Source organism: Etheostoma spectabile, chromosome 18, assembly GCF_008692095.1.
Source record: "Etheostoma spectabile isolate EspeVRDwgs_2016 chromosome 18, UIUC_Espe_1.0, whole genome shotgun sequence".
Lineage (NCBI taxonomy): Eukaryota > Metazoa > Chordata > Actinopteri > Perciformes > Percidae > Etheostoma > Etheostoma spectabile.
The window spans coordinates 1712345-1731433 of record NC_045750.1 but is presented as its reverse complement, the minus strand read 5'-3'; the positions used below and the strand labels follow the sequence as shown (position 1 = coordinate 1731433).

The 19089-nt window shown below is 41.1% G+C and overlaps 1 protein-coding gene and 1 long non-coding RNA gene across 2 annotated transcripts in view; one reads left to right on the top strand and one right to left on the bottom strand.

Moving 5' to 3' along the window:
* afdna (afadin, adherens junction formation factor a) overlaps window positions 1-8534 on the bottom strand; it is a 137030-nt gene extending 128496 nt beyond the window's left edge. The window contains 1 exon segment of the mRNA XM_032543055.1: window positions 8211-8534. Within this exon segment, the coding sequence (XP_032398946.1) occupies window positions 8211-8312 (102 nt within the window). The 5' untranslated portion in view covers window positions 8313-8534.
* A 4558-nt stretch (window positions 8535-13092) lies between these two features.
* LOC116706306 (uncharacterized) overlaps window positions 13093-19089 on the top strand; it is a 17823-nt gene continuing 11826 nt past the window's right edge. The window contains exons 1-2 of the long non-coding RNA XR_004336199.1: window positions 13093-13186; window positions 13859-13862. This is a non-coding gene — a long non-coding RNA (uncharacterized LOC116706306). The remainder of the gene's footprint in view (window positions 13187-13858; window positions 13863-19089) is intronic.

Here is a 19089-nt window from a genome sequence, read left to right as displayed (position 1 = left end):
TGTGTGGAATCAATCGTGTTATTTTGGGTAGTTAAAAAGAACATTGATATAGGGAAACAAATCAGTTTGACCAGAGGACAACATGAGGACAACATGAGGGTTAAATAGCAGCTCAGGAGGTGCTTTGAGATGCTTTCTAGCTAGATGTTTAAAACATGCAGATGCATCCGTGTCTCCAATATGCATTCCTTATCTTGACTCCTCCCAAGTGGAACTATCAGTGAGCGATCAGTGGTAAAAGCCACTCGCTGAAATGATCCATCCGTCTTGTGCTGAGCTGCTGCAGCGTTTATCTGATCCCTGATCTGTATACATGATGGATTGACGCGGGTAAAAGCCCGTGAAGACGATAACATCTTTGTCTTGCTTACAGTCCCAAAAAATGTAAGTCATCCACGTGTTGATGTTAGCTTACGGAAGCGAATTAGCTAGCTGACAAAACTGTTACGGTTGTAACTAAACTGCTAAAGTTCTTTGTAGGGCTGGGTATACACTGTTTCCGATACCGCTTCCTGAGTGAAACTGAGTTTTTCAATTCCAATTTATAAGATCCATTTAAAAAAAATCTAAATTACCGCAAAATCTTGTAACTTATGTTTCAGCTCCTAGTACGTGAGCCTTGTCTGAGTTTGAGTTTTTCCTGCATGCCTCTATGACGTTAACATTTGACAGCCAATCACCAGCATTATTAGACCTTAGTAGAAGCATGCTGCATGCTTATTGGCTCACTGACACAGATGACATGTACTCCTTTGAAATTTGGTAGTGAAGGACGAGGCATTTTTTCGATACTTGATACTAAAGAGGCATTAAAAAGTATTGAATTCAGAAACCAAGCCTTGTTCTTCTTCTCTTGGTCTGTTACCAAAGAACTGCATTACCACCACCCTCCAGACTGGATTAGGACCAACTTTAATTTGCATATGGCCTGCGAGGGAACGCATTCCAATTTGTGATTAGGTCAGTGTAAATGCATATCTCTAATAAGTAATAAGTTTCTTATTTTGCATACGATTTTATCAGGATACAAGACACTTGAAAGGACAAGTGTAAATGGGGCCTTAGCTTCACTGGGCCCCTCCATATAGAACTACAACATCTAGGAACTGCAACACCTTCGATGACGACACATCATTTAGCTCGTCGCTGACGGTCACCCCACCCACCTGCTACTCCAGGTGCAGAATGAGCAGAATACTGAATCCTGTTCACTTCAGGTCCAGAGCTGCATCCCAATTAACCGAACCATGATGCTAGCTGGTGAAGGTCTCTAAGAATGCCTTCAACCATAACACACACACAAACACACACCTTTTACAAGCCTGTCAACAACTGAATACATCTGTGATTGACAGGTCTTTTTTGGTGAGCTTCTGTGCTCTGTGTGGCCATCCCAGCCACATCGTTACCATGGTGATGCAGCCAGCTAGCAGCCACATGACATGATAAGAGAGAGAGACAAAAAAGGAAGGGAGACGGACATGGCCAATGCACACACGAGGGACAATGCAAACACAGATAAACGCACAGAGAGTGAGTGAGTGTGAGTGTGAGTGTGAGTGTGAGTGTGAGAGATGTGGCTGAGGCCAGCAAATCTGTTAACCAGGCCTCCACTATGCTGCTGCTGCTGCTGCTGCTGCTGCTGCTGCTGCTACTATCACCAGCTGCTGCTGAAAACAGGTCCACGCCAGGCCGACAGTGACCTTTTAGTCAAAGTCAAACACCGAGCCAGTCAACGGCCTTTTCCCTCAGTAGCGACATGGGATTTCTCAGCTGAACACACTGGCTCCTCATTGAGCATTTTGGTCCAGTGCCGCTGTACAAAAGAGCAGAAGTCCCAGGAAAACCACACACTTCCCTTAATCTGCAGAACAATATGGCTGACTTAATGTCTTAGCATGTTCAATAAAGAGTCATCTGTGCAGCTATACAGACAGGTGGGATAGGAAAGAAGATAAATAGGAGTGAGCAATATGAGGTTAAACTGCAAAAAATGAAATAACAGTTGATGTTTCCAGCTCCTCAAATGTGAGGATTTACTGCTTTTTCTTGTCCATACATTATAGGAAAATGAATATGTGTGTGCTTTGTAACGTTGGTCGGACAAAACAAAACATCACATTCAAGATCTTGTTTAAAGCTCTGCAAAATCTCGATCTATTGCAATTTTTCTGTATTTTCTTAAACGGCGAGACTTGCCGCCACCACTTCCATCAGCTAGGCAAGAAAGAAAAAGAACACATCCTTTCAAATGGCTAAACACCAATTGGTTTCAAAATGCTGTGAGTGACACCTGGAAGAGGCGGAGAAGATATTTAGGGTACATCCAGGTAAAGCTTTAACTACATACTCAACGTTTTTTTTTTTTACACACTGTTGTCATTACAAACTACACACAGGACACAGGCCTGAAATAACCACACATCCTTAGGTCCTTTACATGCACTAACAGAGAAATGTCATAGTTGGTGTGGTGTTGGTGTGGGGGGGGGTGGGGGCAGTGCCCTGAGCGTAAAAAAATTGAGTGAAAAAATTTCGGTGAGGCCTTGCTCAAGAGCACCTTGGCAGTGCCCAGGAGGTGAACTGGCACTGGTCCAGCTGCCAGTCCACACACACACACCATACTTTAGCCTGGCGACCCTCCGGTTCCCAACCCAACTCCCTGTGGACTGAGCCACCCCCGAAGATGACAATCTAGCGACAACGTCAATAAAGCAAACCAAGCACAAAATATAAATCAACAATACATATCTGAACTTGACCAGGGTTGCTGCACCAAAATATACTGTACTCTCCTAACAATAACATCTGTGCCACCGTTACTCTGGAATCTGGAAATGGCTGGTAAAATAAAACTAAATCTGATCCCGCATCACTGTGAAAACAACCCAGTCTTTCTACCCGGAGCACAGGAAACCCCCTATCTCCACACAACACACACCTTCCTGTCTGCTTCCTGCTTCCTGTGCAACAGGGAAAGGGAGGGATTGGCCGCTGATGTCACGGCGAGCATGCTTACGTGGTGCATTCACATCCCAAAGGAAATTAGGTGGATCCGAGCTTCCTGCTAGTAAATGCCTTTCACCTCAAATGCAGCGAGTCAGGGTTTTGAGAAAAGTACCGTTTAGACACACTTTGATTCATTTTGAGCAAAAGGTAACTGCTGTGATTCTGGTTTGTGAATATCATGACAACCCCGGGACATGACATAGTGCTGTATGAAGACAAATAACTGCTTTCATTGCCTGCTGTCCTCCTGTACTTTTTATTACAATACAGTACTACTGCTGCACCACTTGGCATGTTTTTCAATTAAGCTGTGAAGAAACGATACACCAGATATGTGACCACACTCTTGCTATTAACCTGTTCCCTTTAGTCATCTGCAAATGTTACAAACACCTGTTTCTCAGTCTTTCAACCTACCTGGGTCACAGTAAAGATGCTAACCTGGATATATAGTATATAGTCTTCCTATGCAGCCATGCATAGTGGAGCTGAGGAATATATCCAGAGCAATATTAGGACATAAGGCTGATTGATTATTTACACACACATTTTTCCACCTTATTGTGTTCTGCTAAAAACTACGTCCTTTAAAAGCAGCATTGCTGAATTGTCCTCAAATTTAGCCTTTCTAGTGTTTGAATAGTCCATTAAACTGTTCGCTAATGTATGTGTGATCTTAGTCCACGCCTATTCACGCACAGAGGTTACGTGAGCTGTTAAGATTTACGATTTACACTCGACACATCCGAGCTTGTGCACGCCAAAGTGACGTCAAAAGGACGTCGATCTCGGGGGAACGTCAGGATTTTGAGTGCTCGTCCAGAAGATGTGCACCACTCTTCTTTTTTTTTTTTCCAGAGGCGCGCAACAAAGCGGAAACAGGAAGTCTGAAGGAGCACGAGGGTAACCGGATGCCAGGACTCTCAGAGCGACTGAAAGTCTCTCTGGTAAACTCACTGGGTCAAGATGGCTTCTTCTATGGTGAATGAAAGGCTAAGCCATGAAGTAACAGGCACAGCCAGTTAGCTCATGGTGTGGCAGTAGCAAAAGCAACTTGCATGTAGGACTATTTCAACGAGCAGAAAAACCAGACCAATTAACAAAAAGAGAAACCAGCACAGGTCCCACTATCAAAAGCTGTAAATCTATAAATCAGCAACATAAGGTTCAGGACAGGACATTTAAATACAATATGTTTGAGTCTGTTGCAGCTGAGCAGACATGATAAAAACGAAAATATCTGTCATGCTGTGTTCATCACGTCCTGTCTTTGGAGCATGGAAGTTTAGCTGTGGACAACTGGAAGTAAAACTACATAACAGGGCGTGATATTTTGCTTTAATTCCCAGCTCTGCTACAAACTAAATGCCCCATAAAGTCTATTTAAGAAGACCTGTCTAAGTCATCAATGTACAGCGTGAAATGCAATAAAAGCCACATTAGCAACAAGGTTTATAATTTCATGTATAACATGTGGTATTCAACAGATTTTGAGAGTTCAATAAGGCCTCATTTCCTGACAGAATCCTTCGTGAACTGGACAGACGAAAAAAGCTGTTTGAAACCATAAGCCTCTCTTGAGTTGGTCAAAACAAAAGTGAAAACATTCCTGAGTTCAGCACTCGTGCAGGACTAGTGCGGGAGCTTTAAAACTGTCCTACCTGCATCATGCTGTACAGTTCGGCGATTCTGACTCCTGCCAAAACTCAAAACCCTTTCCTGATACAAGATACAGACAAGTTTGCATGATTCAGCACTTCTCCAAGGAAAATACACTGATATACAGGTCTAGTTCCCTCATCATTTAGCCTAACTACAACTCAAACGGCCCCGGCCATGGAAAATGTCATAAATAACATCAACATAATACATTAGATCTGCCTGATTAATAACACTGTTACATGTAATTAGTGGCTTAAATAGTACTACCTGATAATTACAAAACTGTCACAGGCACCTCTTTGTGGCTAATTGTATCCCTGGATACACGCTGCCTGAGTGCAGTGCACAGGGAGTGAACGCTGAAAGTACTTAGTAGTGATATGAATCATCCACTTGATCATTTACTTGCATTCAGGGTTTAATATTTACTTTTCATCAAGCAGCCAAATGGCTAGTGAATGTTCAAATTTTACCAGCCACGCAATAACCATGTTTTTTTTTGGCTGTTGAGTAAAGCAAATCTACCAGCCACTTGCACCTTTCTCCCCCATTTGGCTGGTAGATGGTGCTAATTTTGAACCCTGCTTGCATTGTATACAAAGTGTGCTTGTTGTGTGTGTCAGCATGTACTGTTAATGTTTTACATATGTGTCTCCCAACACTTTTGTGTATAGCTTGTTCAGGCTCACGCTGCCGGTGTACCAGAGCTTGTATGGAACAAACAAGCTGACATGTGGAGTTGGATATCAAGAACTGGCTCCAGAGTTATGAAAACCAAGACTTCCTTCAGAAACTTGCTTTGTCAATACTGCGCTCTTTATCTCACAAGTTATATTTAGGACAATCTTGACGACAACTTTTCCCATATGCACAGCTTTTCAAGCACAAGGAAGTGCTGGATATGAGTTGTCAACATTCAAACTTTTAATTCACATGAAACCTTGTGTTTTGAGGAGGAGTCCTCCTGATGCTGCAGACTCTGCTCACAATCCTAAAAAAACAACACAGCGCTTCTCTTCAAACAGGACTGAGAGCGTCTTTTCTGTGAATAGCAAACGGTTGATAAAGGACTAAACCAGAAACTGCATTTGCAGTGTGGTCAATTAATAATAAGTCTTTAACCAGAACGTGGCCCATCCCCACCACACACAAAACATAAAAGGATTAAAAATTGCCAAATCTCAGTATAATAATCATTTGTTTGCAAGCTTGTGTACACTTATAAGTGGACAGTGTGAACCTAGACAGATTAAATATGAAGCAAAGTAAACATTCCCACAATATTTTTATCAAAATAAGACCAACTGTTGGTGTGATTGCATCCGAATTCCAGTACATGCATTGTGCTACATCTTTCAAGCCTAGTGTTTATTGAATTTTGCAACAATAAGCCCCGAGTCTCTGCCTATGGTGAGTCCACACGTGACACGAATACCTGTTATGTTATAATGAGCCACACCATAAGTCCCACAGCAGGACCTATTCAGTTTGGGTTGGAAGATTAAAAAGTTTGAGAACCCTTGCTCCAGACTAATCAGCCATCCGTGGCTAATCTAATCACACAAATGATCTCACCGCTCTCCGTGCCTCTGCAAATTCACAAATTAAAACACTGTCTATCAGATGTGTGTGTGTGTGTGGTAAATGTAAAAATCAGTGTCAATCACAGATCGTACTGCAACATATTTATACAAATGCAGCATATTTTACGTACAGCTAAGTTTAGAAGCAGTCTAGACACTTGCAGCTTGGGGGCTCTGCCAGCTGACATATGGGTTGGGTGTGGCGTGGCAAGGAAGGCCATGCATCTGCTCACATTTAATCATGTTCTACAGGACTCAACTCTGAGCAGTCTCCAGTAGTAACACTGAAGCAATGCTCCTCGTACAGTAAGAGAATCACTGCCAAGTGAACTTGTGGACGGGGTTAATCATTCCTCACAGAACGGCGGGGTTGTGTGTGCAGTACACAACCCTGGCCAACGGCTTGCCAGCTACAATCCTGACAAATTAATCGGCTCAAGGAGAGAGGAGAGGGGATCCTGTGGCCCCCTTCCACCCTTATCTAAGGAGAGGTGGGGGTGTGGGGGTGTGGGGGCTGCCCGCCTAAAACACTGCAGCTGATGCAACCCCAGTAGCTATAAATTAAAACTACTCAGCCATGAGATGCACCAGTTAAAGAGTAAGAATAAATGGTTATTGACTAACTGCTTAAAGACTACAACATCACCAAGCCCTTGCTGTTCTGTGGTAGCTAACTAGCTAAAGCCCACAGAGAGGAGTTTCTTACCCTGTCATGATAGTGAATAACCACAACCTGAGTCCAGACGGGATTTAATTACAGCACTGCTGTTGCAGGGTCAAATTATTGCTGGTCAAACAAGCAGCTCGCATCAAGCTAGCTGTAAGGACAATGCAGGGCGACATGACATGGTCTGTACATTGCACGTGAGATTGTGTTTTGGGCTTGTAGCAACCGTGCTTTGTGTGCCCTACCTGGTGTAAGCATTTTACGCCTAGCTTGTTGCTAATACTTTAAGCTTTTACCTATTTGCCCTGCGTATCAAACCTTACCGTGTTAACTGGGTTTGTGAGCCATTGCAGGCACTGCTGCACGCCCGCCGCACGACCAATACACACAGCTCACATTGGGATAGCTGGATATTTAACAATTTTGGTTTTTCATTTAAATGCAATGCTGTGTTGTATGTATGCTAATGTGAATATGCATGAATACATACATATATACATACATACATAACATATACACACACTCCACCATCAGACTTGCCCTTTTCTTGTATTTAACACAATGGCAGGGTTCGTGTTTGCTCCACAGGTAATGTTCTTGCTATCTAGCTAGCTAGCTAGCCCCGATTCGTGCCTTTCTCTCTTGTATTGGATATTCAACACCAAACTCCATTCAAAATCTGGCAATTTAGTCTTTCCTCTCCTATTGCACACGTACACATATCCGTCAATACACCTGAAGATATTCAACAAATCATTGGACTTCCCTTAAAATTCGGCATATGTATTATGCACAAAAACACAAAGTGCTTCTGTAACTTGTCAACTTTGAGTTGATTATTCCTAGCTCCTATTAACGTTACCTACTTGCTAACTTTCAGAGACACAGCGGTAGGCGGTAGCTAGCTAGTAGTGTTAGCTAGCTTACGCTACGCTAATATGAAATGTTTCTAAAAAGGGATTTTACCCCAAACACGGTAACGTTACTGCTCTTTAGACACATATTTTGCCTATTAAGTCGCCATGAAAGCCCAAATATGTATTTAATGTCAACGGACTCGTGCTGTATAACGTGTCCAAATGACGAATGAGTAAATCGTCAGATTTTTCAATAGAGTTTGGCGTTCATTCTCTCTTCCCACTGAGTAAACCACGCTGCCCACAACAGCTCGGCTTTCAACAAATATCAAACCAAGTGTCAGCAGTGGAGGCTCTAAGGTCTCTTGTTTACCCAGGAGAGGGCCTGCGGGACCGCGGCCTCTCCTGCTACTCAAGGGGGGGGTCTCCTACCTCCGTGGGCCGGCTGATCTCGAACAGGTCGAGCCGGTTGGCGTTCCAGTGGTTGATGATGTCGGCCAGTTTCCTCCTCTCCTCCTCCCTGCTCCCCGACATGGTGGACAGCCTTTCTGACCCTCTCTGTCCGTCTGAACCGGTGAATAAAACGTCCCGTAACGTTAGTCCACAAGGGGAGAAACCACCGCCGCAACAGGAACCAAATTAAAAAGGCTCCGGTCTCCCGTTTTTCCGCCGGTCCTTCGTGTGGTCCGTCTCCGAGCTCACCGACCGACCTGCTGTCTGATCGGTTTCTGCTTCGCGTTCTCGGTGCGCCTCTGCGCGCTCCCGAGTCACTCTGGCTGTGTGTCCGTGCACGCGCAAAAACTGTTAACTGTTTGAGGTCCAATTAATGTGATTTATGACGCTGCTTTCCTTATTGCACTCTGGTTTGAAGGGGTTAATTATAAGTACTTCGCGTAGTAAGTAGGATTACGTAATTATATGTTAATTAAGGCCCACGCTTTGTTTTTATTTTAAGCTTCTAACCGATTTACTTTACTAATTTGACCACATAAAAGGATCATTTCTGTGAAAAAGTCCACAACGTGTTCATTTATTTATTTATTTTATTTTTTTGTATGTTCATTAACCAAAAGATATGGGTGCATAAAGACATACAAACACACTTTCACCAACGTTACATTAAATAAAATAATAAGGCATAGAAAGACTACAACAAAATAAAGTTAACAAAAAAACGCTGTAATTGGGAAGTTACCCATTTCTTTTTTAATCTACATGATAAAATATGATTGTATTTAATTGGTTGACAAACAGCCTATTGTACATACAACACTCTTGTCAAAGTATTAATTTGTTTGAAATAGTGAAATTTATTCTGTTGATTTTTTATAGCCTAATTCTTAGATAGTTATACATGTCCGTGGTGGTTGTTAGCTTCAGAATTATCATTTTTGGAGTACTACAGCATATTCTTTTAATAACTTGCCTATTTATGGAATAAAATAGAACCACAGCACTGTAATTGTACGTCTCAGACCATTTTGCTGCACACTTATACAATTTAAAGTTCATTCAAATGATTAGTTAAGCAGTTGTTTTTGACTGAAACATGAACACTGAAGTTGTTAGCCCCAAGAAAATGTAACTTTTATTAGTTATCTATCAAACGGAGGGAGGGAAGCGTTCTTTGTGTTTTCTGTTGTCTTATTGTCTCCTACTTCAGTCCAATAGCCAGCAGGTGCTGAATGCCACACAGCACTGCCAAGTACACACACACACACACACACACACACACACACACACACACACAGTATCCTGTCAGTACACAAGTCTATCTATCTATCTCCCTCACACAACCACATTGCTTCATTAGCATAAGTCTTTTACCCTAAAATCTTAATTATCATTCTCAAGAATGACATTTTTGGGGGCATATGAGAGAAATTCTCACCCCTAGTTTGTGAAAATTAAATTTACAGGAATTTCTGAGGACTTTATAAGGCAGCATGTTTTCCTAACCTCAGCACAAGCACGCCCAAACACACACATCCTAACTATAGGTATGATATATAGATGAGCCATTGTCTACAGTCCAGCCTAACTGATAACCTGTGTCACTGCAGGATTTCTGTAAACACAATAACATAGTCAGCAAATGCGGTTTCCTGTGTGTGTGTGTGGGTGTGCTGGTGTGTGTGTGTGTGTGTGTGTGTGTGTGTGTGTGTGTGTGTGTGTGTGTGTGTGTGTGTGTGTGTGTGTGTGTGCTCCGTCTATGCAAGCACCAGCCCTTTACTGACACACAACTGTCAGTAACTCTGAACAGTCACCAAATTATCAGGCAGATACGTGTGAAATGTTAGGAATACAGTACAGTGGTGATGGCATCTACAGAAATAGCTGCGCTGCGGTTGGTCGGTTAGTCATGCCGGCCCCCCCCCACACCCCCACCTGCTCCCCCAGACGGAGGGGGGGGGGGGGGGAGAACAGTAGCTCCGGCTTCTTATAAACACATTCGTCATGCGACCAGAGTTGTGGGTGTTGGTGGTGTGTAATGGCTCGGTGCTGCGCTGACATCATGTGTGAGTAATGAATGAAAAATGAGCTTTTATCAGAGCGGCTGACCTAACTGTACACAGTGGGATAAAGACACAAGTCAACAATAACGACAACACACAAACTGAAATAAAACCCATTTCACCTCATAGCACACGTTTGTTGCAGAATTTCATGTCTTCAAAAAAAAAAACTGGAGAATGAAATGAGTTTTTGAGAAGCAGTGTTGGAAAATAACTATGTACATCTACTTACTTTACTTGCTACTTTATATGTCTGTATCGCTACATTTCAGAGATATACATTTGACTACACATATATCTGAAGATGCAGTTCCTATAATTCAGTTTGAGATTCCCCCCAGCCCCCAAATATTTTGTCATGTTGCCCCTCAGTTAGCAGCTTCACCAAAGAGTGTTTTTGCCTCTAAACTTCTGATAATTTCATTTAAATAACTGATCAAGGCCCAAAGAGGCAATTTGTGATGTCTCACAAAAAGTCCCAAATTTGAGAAAATTCTAGAAGAAAATGAATTTAAATCTGTTAAGCAGAACTTTGATTTTTCTTCTTTCTCGCCTCATTAATTGCCTCACACCCCTGAGATTTATCTTGTGACCTTTAGGATGGGTCTTATCCCAAAAACAAGCACTTTGAGTACACTAGCCTAACAACATGTAGCTACTTCTGCACTTGCAATGGAGTATTTTTACATTGTGGTATTCGTGCTTTTGCGCATACAGCAACTATGGTTCAGGTGGTAAAGTCAAAGTCAAAGTATCTTTATTAGTCTCCCTAAGGAGGAATCTGGTTTGGACACTGAGTAATTTTGCTGCAAGAGTTACGACACACAACAACAAGAACAGGGTTAAAACAACTAAAATACAAATGTACAGTAAACAAATGGGTCATGTGTATAATATATGGGTTATATGTATAATATATGGACTATATGTACAATACATGGGCTATTTGTACAATATATGGGCTATATGTATAATATATGGGCTGTGTGTATAATATATGGACTATATGTACAATATATGGACTATATGTACAATATATGGGCTATATGTATAATATATGGGCTATATGTATAATATATGGGCTATATGTAAAATATGTGGGCTACATGTATAATATATGGACTATATGTACAATAAATGGACTATATGTACAAAATATGGGCTATATGTATAATATGTGGGCTATATGTATAATATATGGACTATATGTACAATAAATGGACTATATGTACAATATATGGGCTATATGTATAATATGTGGGCTATATGTATAATAAATGGGCTATATGTATAATATATGGGCTATATGTATAATATATGGGCTATATGTGTAATGTATGGGCTATATGTAAAATATGTGGGCTATATGCATTATATATGGGCTATATGTCTAATATATGGGCTACTCAAAGAGCTGTGCAAATTGCAGATTACAAATTACCATTCTCTATACTAAATCAGATAAAAAGCCACCTTCTTCTATTCACCCAAACATGCCTTACAACCACTCAATCCTACTTCCATACACATCCATGCACTCAGTCTTTGGAAGAAAAAACAACAACAACTACCAATCGGAAGGTCGGAGGTTCAATCCCTGGCCCTGCAGTCCTATGTCGAATTGTGAAGAGTGTAAATGTGTGTATATGTTTATCTGCAAGTGCATAATAGCCTCGGCCACAGTGTGTGAATGTGTGTGAATGGTTCCTGTGCTATGTAAATGTGCTTTGAGTAGTCTTTAAGACTGGAGAAGAGCTATATAAATACAGTCCATGTACTTTTACTTAAGAGGAACCAGTGGAAGACGTGAGAAGATGTGGGAGTATAATTAACTTGAACTCGCTTGACATCCAAAGCAGAAGTGAGAAACCACAACAGGAAACCAACTTTACCAGATAGCCCTGCCACTTCCTGTATCTGGGATGCTGTCACTGCTTCAGTCACCACACACACACACACACACACACACACACACACACACACACACACACACAAAGAGAGAGCTGTCAAAGGAAATCACTGATTTGTACTGACGAAGATCATCTGCTTTCACCTTCTGCTTCTTTGCACTTCACGCTCTCAGATGAGAATCCCATTCTGGTTTCACGTCCTTGCTCTCCTGAATACGTATCAATTATTTTTATAACAACCCTGTCTTATCTGCTAGTTTTTTGTAAAATAAATGACGATAATATTTTGGAATGTAACAAAGTTGACTCCTTATCTTACTTGGCAGTAACAGTTTCAAACAAATCTTTGTGGTTGGAAAAAGCACAAAATTGTAGTCTAAAGACAAAACAGTCAGAACTATGAACGCAAGCAAAACTTTTGATAAAAAAGAAAGAAGAAGAAGTTCAGAGCTTAATCACACAGATGGAGTACAATACGGTCATGGGACTCAATTTTAGTACAAGCAAAACTGCATGGAACAAAACAATGCCAATTGGTTGTGAACTCATCAAAACGAGGAAATAGCAAGGTGAGCCAAAGGTTAGGCTGAACATATGTAAAGGGAAATGATTTATTCAAAAGAACTCAATCACCCAAAACTCAACCACTTCATCTCACGTGGGTTGCAAAATAAGAAGTGATTTGAGTCTGAAAGAAAGGGTTATTTTTGTCAATTTCACCTAAATCACAAAAAAAACATATGTTGATGTTATGTAACGATGCAGCTAGTTTTTAGTCACGTTAGCTTCGAAGTCGGTTCACCACTTTAGTCCAGGCTTAAATAACTCATCTATGAATACAAGACACATTTGTTCAGACATTCATGTTCCCTATGTTCATTTGCACCAACTGTCAACCCTATAATATCGCCACAATATCGTCATCGAGGTATTAGGACAAAAATATCGCGATATCTGATCTTTCTCCATATCGCCCGGCCCTGTTGTTGAGTCCCAGAGGGGGATGGGGGCAGGTGGGGCAGAGTTCTTCCTGAAGTCCACAACCACGTCCAATGTCTTTACAGCGTTGAGCTCCAGGTTGTTTCCATTGCACCAGGTCCCCAGGTGGTCAGCCTCCCATGGTAAACATTAGCATGTCGGCATTGGGAGTTAGCATTTAGGTCACAGTCTCACATGGTAAACATTAGCATTGGGAGTTAGCATTTAGCTCACAGCCTCACATAGCATCTGCAGTATAGCTGTGTCTGATTGCGTGCTGCTTCAGTCTTTTATGTATTTCTACAAAGAGACTTGAATGTTATGTATGTCAACGAGCCCAGCAGCGGGACACCTGACCTCTTGACTTTGTGTTGTGTCACGTGTTCATGAGCAGGAATGCTGTTCAGTCCCTGGCCATTTCTCACCATCTGTGTGTGCTGTGGCATTTTAAGTGTGTTCAATTTATTGTCTTCATGGTAGATGGTCACTTTTTTAATCTTCAACTCTATACTCTGCTGTGAAGCCAGCATGAAAGATGCGGTTTGGTCCCGATGATAGAGAGCCCGATGAAAAAAATGGATAGATCAAAATGGGAAAGAAGCTAAATGGAGACATAAGAAGCTTGTAAAAAAGCTGAAGAAATGATAGGAAACAGAGAGATGACGGAATGAAGAAGATATGTGGAGGGAGAGTATCAAGTTGAATGTGCTTTCCTGTTGATTGACTGTATGTTTGACCCGGCCTGAGGTCAGCACCTGCTCACACATTAATCTCCAGCACAAAAATGCATATTGTACTTCAGAATTCAGACTAAAATTTCACCTTATCAGACATTTAAAAACCAGCGAAGGACATAATCTTTATCCCACTGATTTCTCATGGAAGGGAGAATAACTCCAAGCGAGGAAGATTTAAGTAGCACAGGTTATTATGAACAGAACACACTTGTCACACAAAGATAAGAAAGGAAAACGTCAGACAGTTACCTAAGGGACTAATATAGAGTTTAAGATAGTTGCACAAAGAGCTGCAATGTCTAAATATGTGCATTGAAACCATTTTGTCTCTCTTTCCTTCAGATGCACAGTATTTTATTATAAGCATTACAGTTAGTCTTTAAGTTGTCATCCCTCCCAAACGCTCCTATTTACACTCCAAGTCTTAGCTCTGTGAAGTCTAGTGTGCGATCCCTTTTTAACTTAAGTAACAAAGAGATGTGATCATCATCAGACAGGCGGATAGAAAGAGCATGCACCCCTCTCTCTGCATGCTGTATGATTCAGTGTGTTATCTTTAAACACACCTTTCTTTTTCCTGTTCTGCTTCTCCCCATCTGTTGCTCATATTCCAAGAAAAACATTGGATTTCTCCCACACAGTGCAACAGGAAACATCTGCTGCAGTGTGAAATCTGGCCAATCAGGATGCATGCAGAGGTGGAGGGAGTCCTACATGAGCATAAAAAGGTGTGAACAAATGACTGTATGCTCTTATAACAGAAATAACACAGTGTACCGTCTCCCTCACGGCTCACGTAAACTGCTCATTTCTATAAAACGTGATGCAACACAAATACTGTGGATTAATGCCAAGTCTGCAGTCAGCATAAGCACTAATGTGAGGTTTTGATCGTCCCGTTTGTCACACTGAGACAGGTAACCTGTCTTTCTGATTGATGACGTCTTGTGTGCAGCTGATCGGGGTCATGTCTTTTCATCTCGGGGATCCATGCAGAGCTCTCAGAATGGCGAGATTCGGACATTACAAACACACTGATCATATGTCTTATATTATGCTAATTTCCAGGCTCATTCTTGCATTTTGGATTTCTACTAAAACACTTTTACATGTTTTAATGTTAAAAAACACATGTTTTGTCTCTCATGTTGTCTGTCTCGCGTTTGAAATGCTCCATTTTGGCGCCTGTCTCTTTAAGCCCTTCTCCCATAGGAGCCCAGTCTGCTGGTCAGCGTTTCCAGGTCTTCTGCATCTACGCCCTCAGAGTCCTGGGCTTCTAAACGAGGCGTCAGGACTCGTTCCAATTCACAGTTTCTGAAGACAGGCTCTGTGTATTTCTCTGTGGATTGAGCGTTGATACTTTCACAGTATTTATACAGCATCTTGACCTGCTTTATACTTTAAAAAGAGCTGGAAATCTCACTTTTCTTTGAAAACCCTCTTGGATCAGCTGGAAAATGCATCGTCACAAAGCTGAAAACAGCAGCCTGTCTTTCTGACACCATGAAAAGTTTTAAAACGTATACAAAATACAAAAAAACCAATACAAACACACGATTTTATAGAATATGATGCATTGCTGCAGATCAAACTACCCAACATTTTATATAGGAGTTAAAATGAGCCTCAAACATCTAAAGCAGTAAAATACAACATACACATTAATGCAACATCAGATAGAATAGGAAAAACAATAGGAAACATTTACGGCACAATGTACTTTTAGTTTAGTTACTACATTTAGAACATTTTGCTGAAACATACTTTCACTTGAGTAAGGTTTTGAATGCAGGACTTTTACCCTTAGTGGAGTTTTTTCACAGTGGGGTATTAGTACTTTTACTTTAACCCTCCTGTTGTCTTCGGTATCAAATTGACCGGTTTACCCAAAAACTTATTTATCAGAAATATGACATATTTATCATAAAAAGTGACAAATGTTGGAAAAAACTTCAAAAACGCATGAAAAAATTCAACAAAAACACTTCTTTTAAACGCTGAAAAAAACGACCAAACAAAAAAGGTGACAAAAACTTGTTTAAAAAAAAAAGTAAAAAAAATATTGGAAAATGTAAGAAAAGAATTAAAAAAAAAAAAGAGTTAAAAAAATACAAAAACATAATAAAAGGGACAAAAAATGTTGGAAAAAAATCTAAAAAAAACATAGAGAAAAGTGTAGGAAAAAAAACATCAAAATGTTGAAATTTGAACCCAGAAAAACCCAAAGTTGCAGGTCAACGGAAAGACAACACAAGGGTTAAGGGGCTGTACTGGATACTCAGGGTAAAAAAGTGGTCTGGGATTGACTCCACACGGCTCTCACTGACCGTTCCACACCTTGGTAAATACCGACGGCCCTCGGTGTCAGAGACTGACGCACAAGGCACGCACGAGCACTCACATGTACTCACGTGCACTAACATGCACAAACATGCACTCGTGTACAGCAGGGGTTCCCAAAACTTTCAGCCCACGACCCCCAAAGTAACGGTGCAAGTGACTTGCGACCCCCCTGCTATAAACGTATATAAACATTGCGCGCAACCGTGCACACACTAAAGGCGTGTCCAAACACAAGCATATTGACAACACAAAATAACACACAAAATAACACAACAGCCATAACATTATTCTACAGTAATTTACTCATAACTTTAATTTGACCTTAACCTCGCCTAATGAGATGGATGTGCAGTATGTTTGGAGCACAGCAAGTCCAGTCTTGGTTCAATGTTGGAGACCGCTACTCGGAAAGAAAGAAAATCAAAAGAGCTGTTCTCTGTTTATTTATTTGCTTGGTTGTATTTTAAATATAGCCACTAGTTTTATCTTGTGTTAAAATCATGGCTAACACATGCTATTTCTAATCGTTTTTAAATTTTTATTTTATTTCTGGAAATCAACTCGCGACCCCGCCTCTCCGGCTCGCGACCCCCCTGTGGGTCCCGACCCCCACTTTGGGAATCACTGGTGTACAGAACATAGAAGCTGGTATTACAACGCACACATTCGCTACTCAGGACGCCAATGCTCCACTACATCTTTTCACAGAAAATATTTGTGTACTGCTATATTAATGTTCTGAATATGGAGTACAGACCCTTTAAGTAACGGATCTGAAGGCCTCATCCAACACTCAATAATGTTTACACACAATATGTTAACATGTGTGCAAAAAAAGTATTATTGATTAACTGTAAACGGTCCCGTGTCTTCATCCGTCTTCTGTCTGTCTTCTGACTCAGCTCTCCTGCTGGAGCTCCTCTACATTAACACAAATCAATAAGTGAGCTACGCCAACGTGCACACAGGCAGGATGGCTTCTGCATGCACACCGACGTGCACACAGGCTTCTGCATGCACACCGACGTGCACACAGGCTTCTGCATGCACACCGACGTGCACACAGGCTTCTGCATGCACACCGACGTGCACACAGGCTTCTGCATGCACACCGACGTGCACACAGGCTTCTGCATGCACACCGACGTGCACACAGGCTTCTGCATGCACACCGACGTGCAGTGGAAGTACTACTACTACTACTACTACTACTGTGGTGTTTGCAATAACACTGTGTATGCACAGACACATGCATTTACAAACACACACACAGACAGTGGTGCTCACACGTTTACGTACCCATGCTTAAATTGACTAAAAAGAGGAATAAAAAAAAATCATGTTTTTTTTTTTTCTTTTGCATTTACAAACACACACACACACACATAGATGCATGGGACTGTGAGTCATTGTTTTATGTCCTCTGACGTCCCCGTCAAGACACCCAAACACACACACACACACACACACACACACACACACACACACACACACACACACAAAATATATGAACATATTCGGAATATATATATTTTACTGTATTGTGTTTTATATTCTATTATATTCTTATATGTATATGTACACTGTATATATACTGTATATATGTACACCTACATACATACATATAGTATATACATATATACAGTATATATATATTTTACTGTATTGTTTTATATTATATTCCTATACATACTGTATATATATTGTATGTATTTATTATTATTATACTGTTTTATGTTTTGGGATTTTTTTGTTTAACATTTGAATCTGTACCAGACAGGACATTGGTATGAATTCAACATTGAAATAAAGTTAAATGATTGGATGTTTGCAGCCAATACGGTACCTTCCTCTCCCCCATTCTATAAGTATAAGTATCTATGAGTAAGCTGGAGACTAACGTGAAGGCTGTAAGATGTTCTCACGCCGTAGCAACCTGCCATCTTCACCACGCTTGTTTTAATAATCCGAGCACGTGCTCACCAGATTATTCCAACCCAGTTATAACTTTAACATGCGTCAACCCGAAACAGCCCCGCAGCTGTTTTAAGAAACCACGTTTCAGAAAAAGAGTTCTCCACCCCAGCCCAGCTGCTGATGACTTCTCCAGATGTTTGTCAATGGCGGCTCGGCCCAACGAGAGCTCCACAAACATCTGGGAAACTCACCTCCTCTCTGAGGGTTTGTCACCTCCTCCCTTCCTCCTCTCGACTGATTGGGTCTCCACGTTGTTGACATGTGGCTGCTGCTCTGAATCAATGCGGGGAGGGCAACTCCATCCGTCTCGGTGGACTGCAGATGGTGAGCGCAGTGAGACAAAACCAAAATGTTCCACTTTCACTTTGTTGCTTTTTAATTGGTTGCTCAACAGCGTGGAAGTTAATGGATCTGCACCGTTACTCATCAAAGCATCTACGTATATCTTTTAACTTATTCCCTGCTATATATTGTTCTTAAAGGGTATCATTTCTTTTCTGTCAAGCAATTTCAATTCTATTATGTTTACATTCTTGTCTTTTCATAGTTAATATTTAATAATAAGCTATTGCACTGATCAATCCCTACACTGTTTTCTTTTGCACCACCACCACTGCACACAGTCTACATCAGCACCTTCAACTCTTTAAATGTCCCTGATTTTTATAACTCTTCAAATTTCTGTAAGTGATTAGAATGTATGGGAGATGTAATGTGTGTATGTGTGTGTGTTTGTTATGGTTGTCTAAGCTACTGGTTGCCTAAAATTTCCCTTGGGATGAAAAAGCATCCATCCATCCATCTATCCATCCATCCATTTATCTATCTATCTATCTATCTATCTATCTAT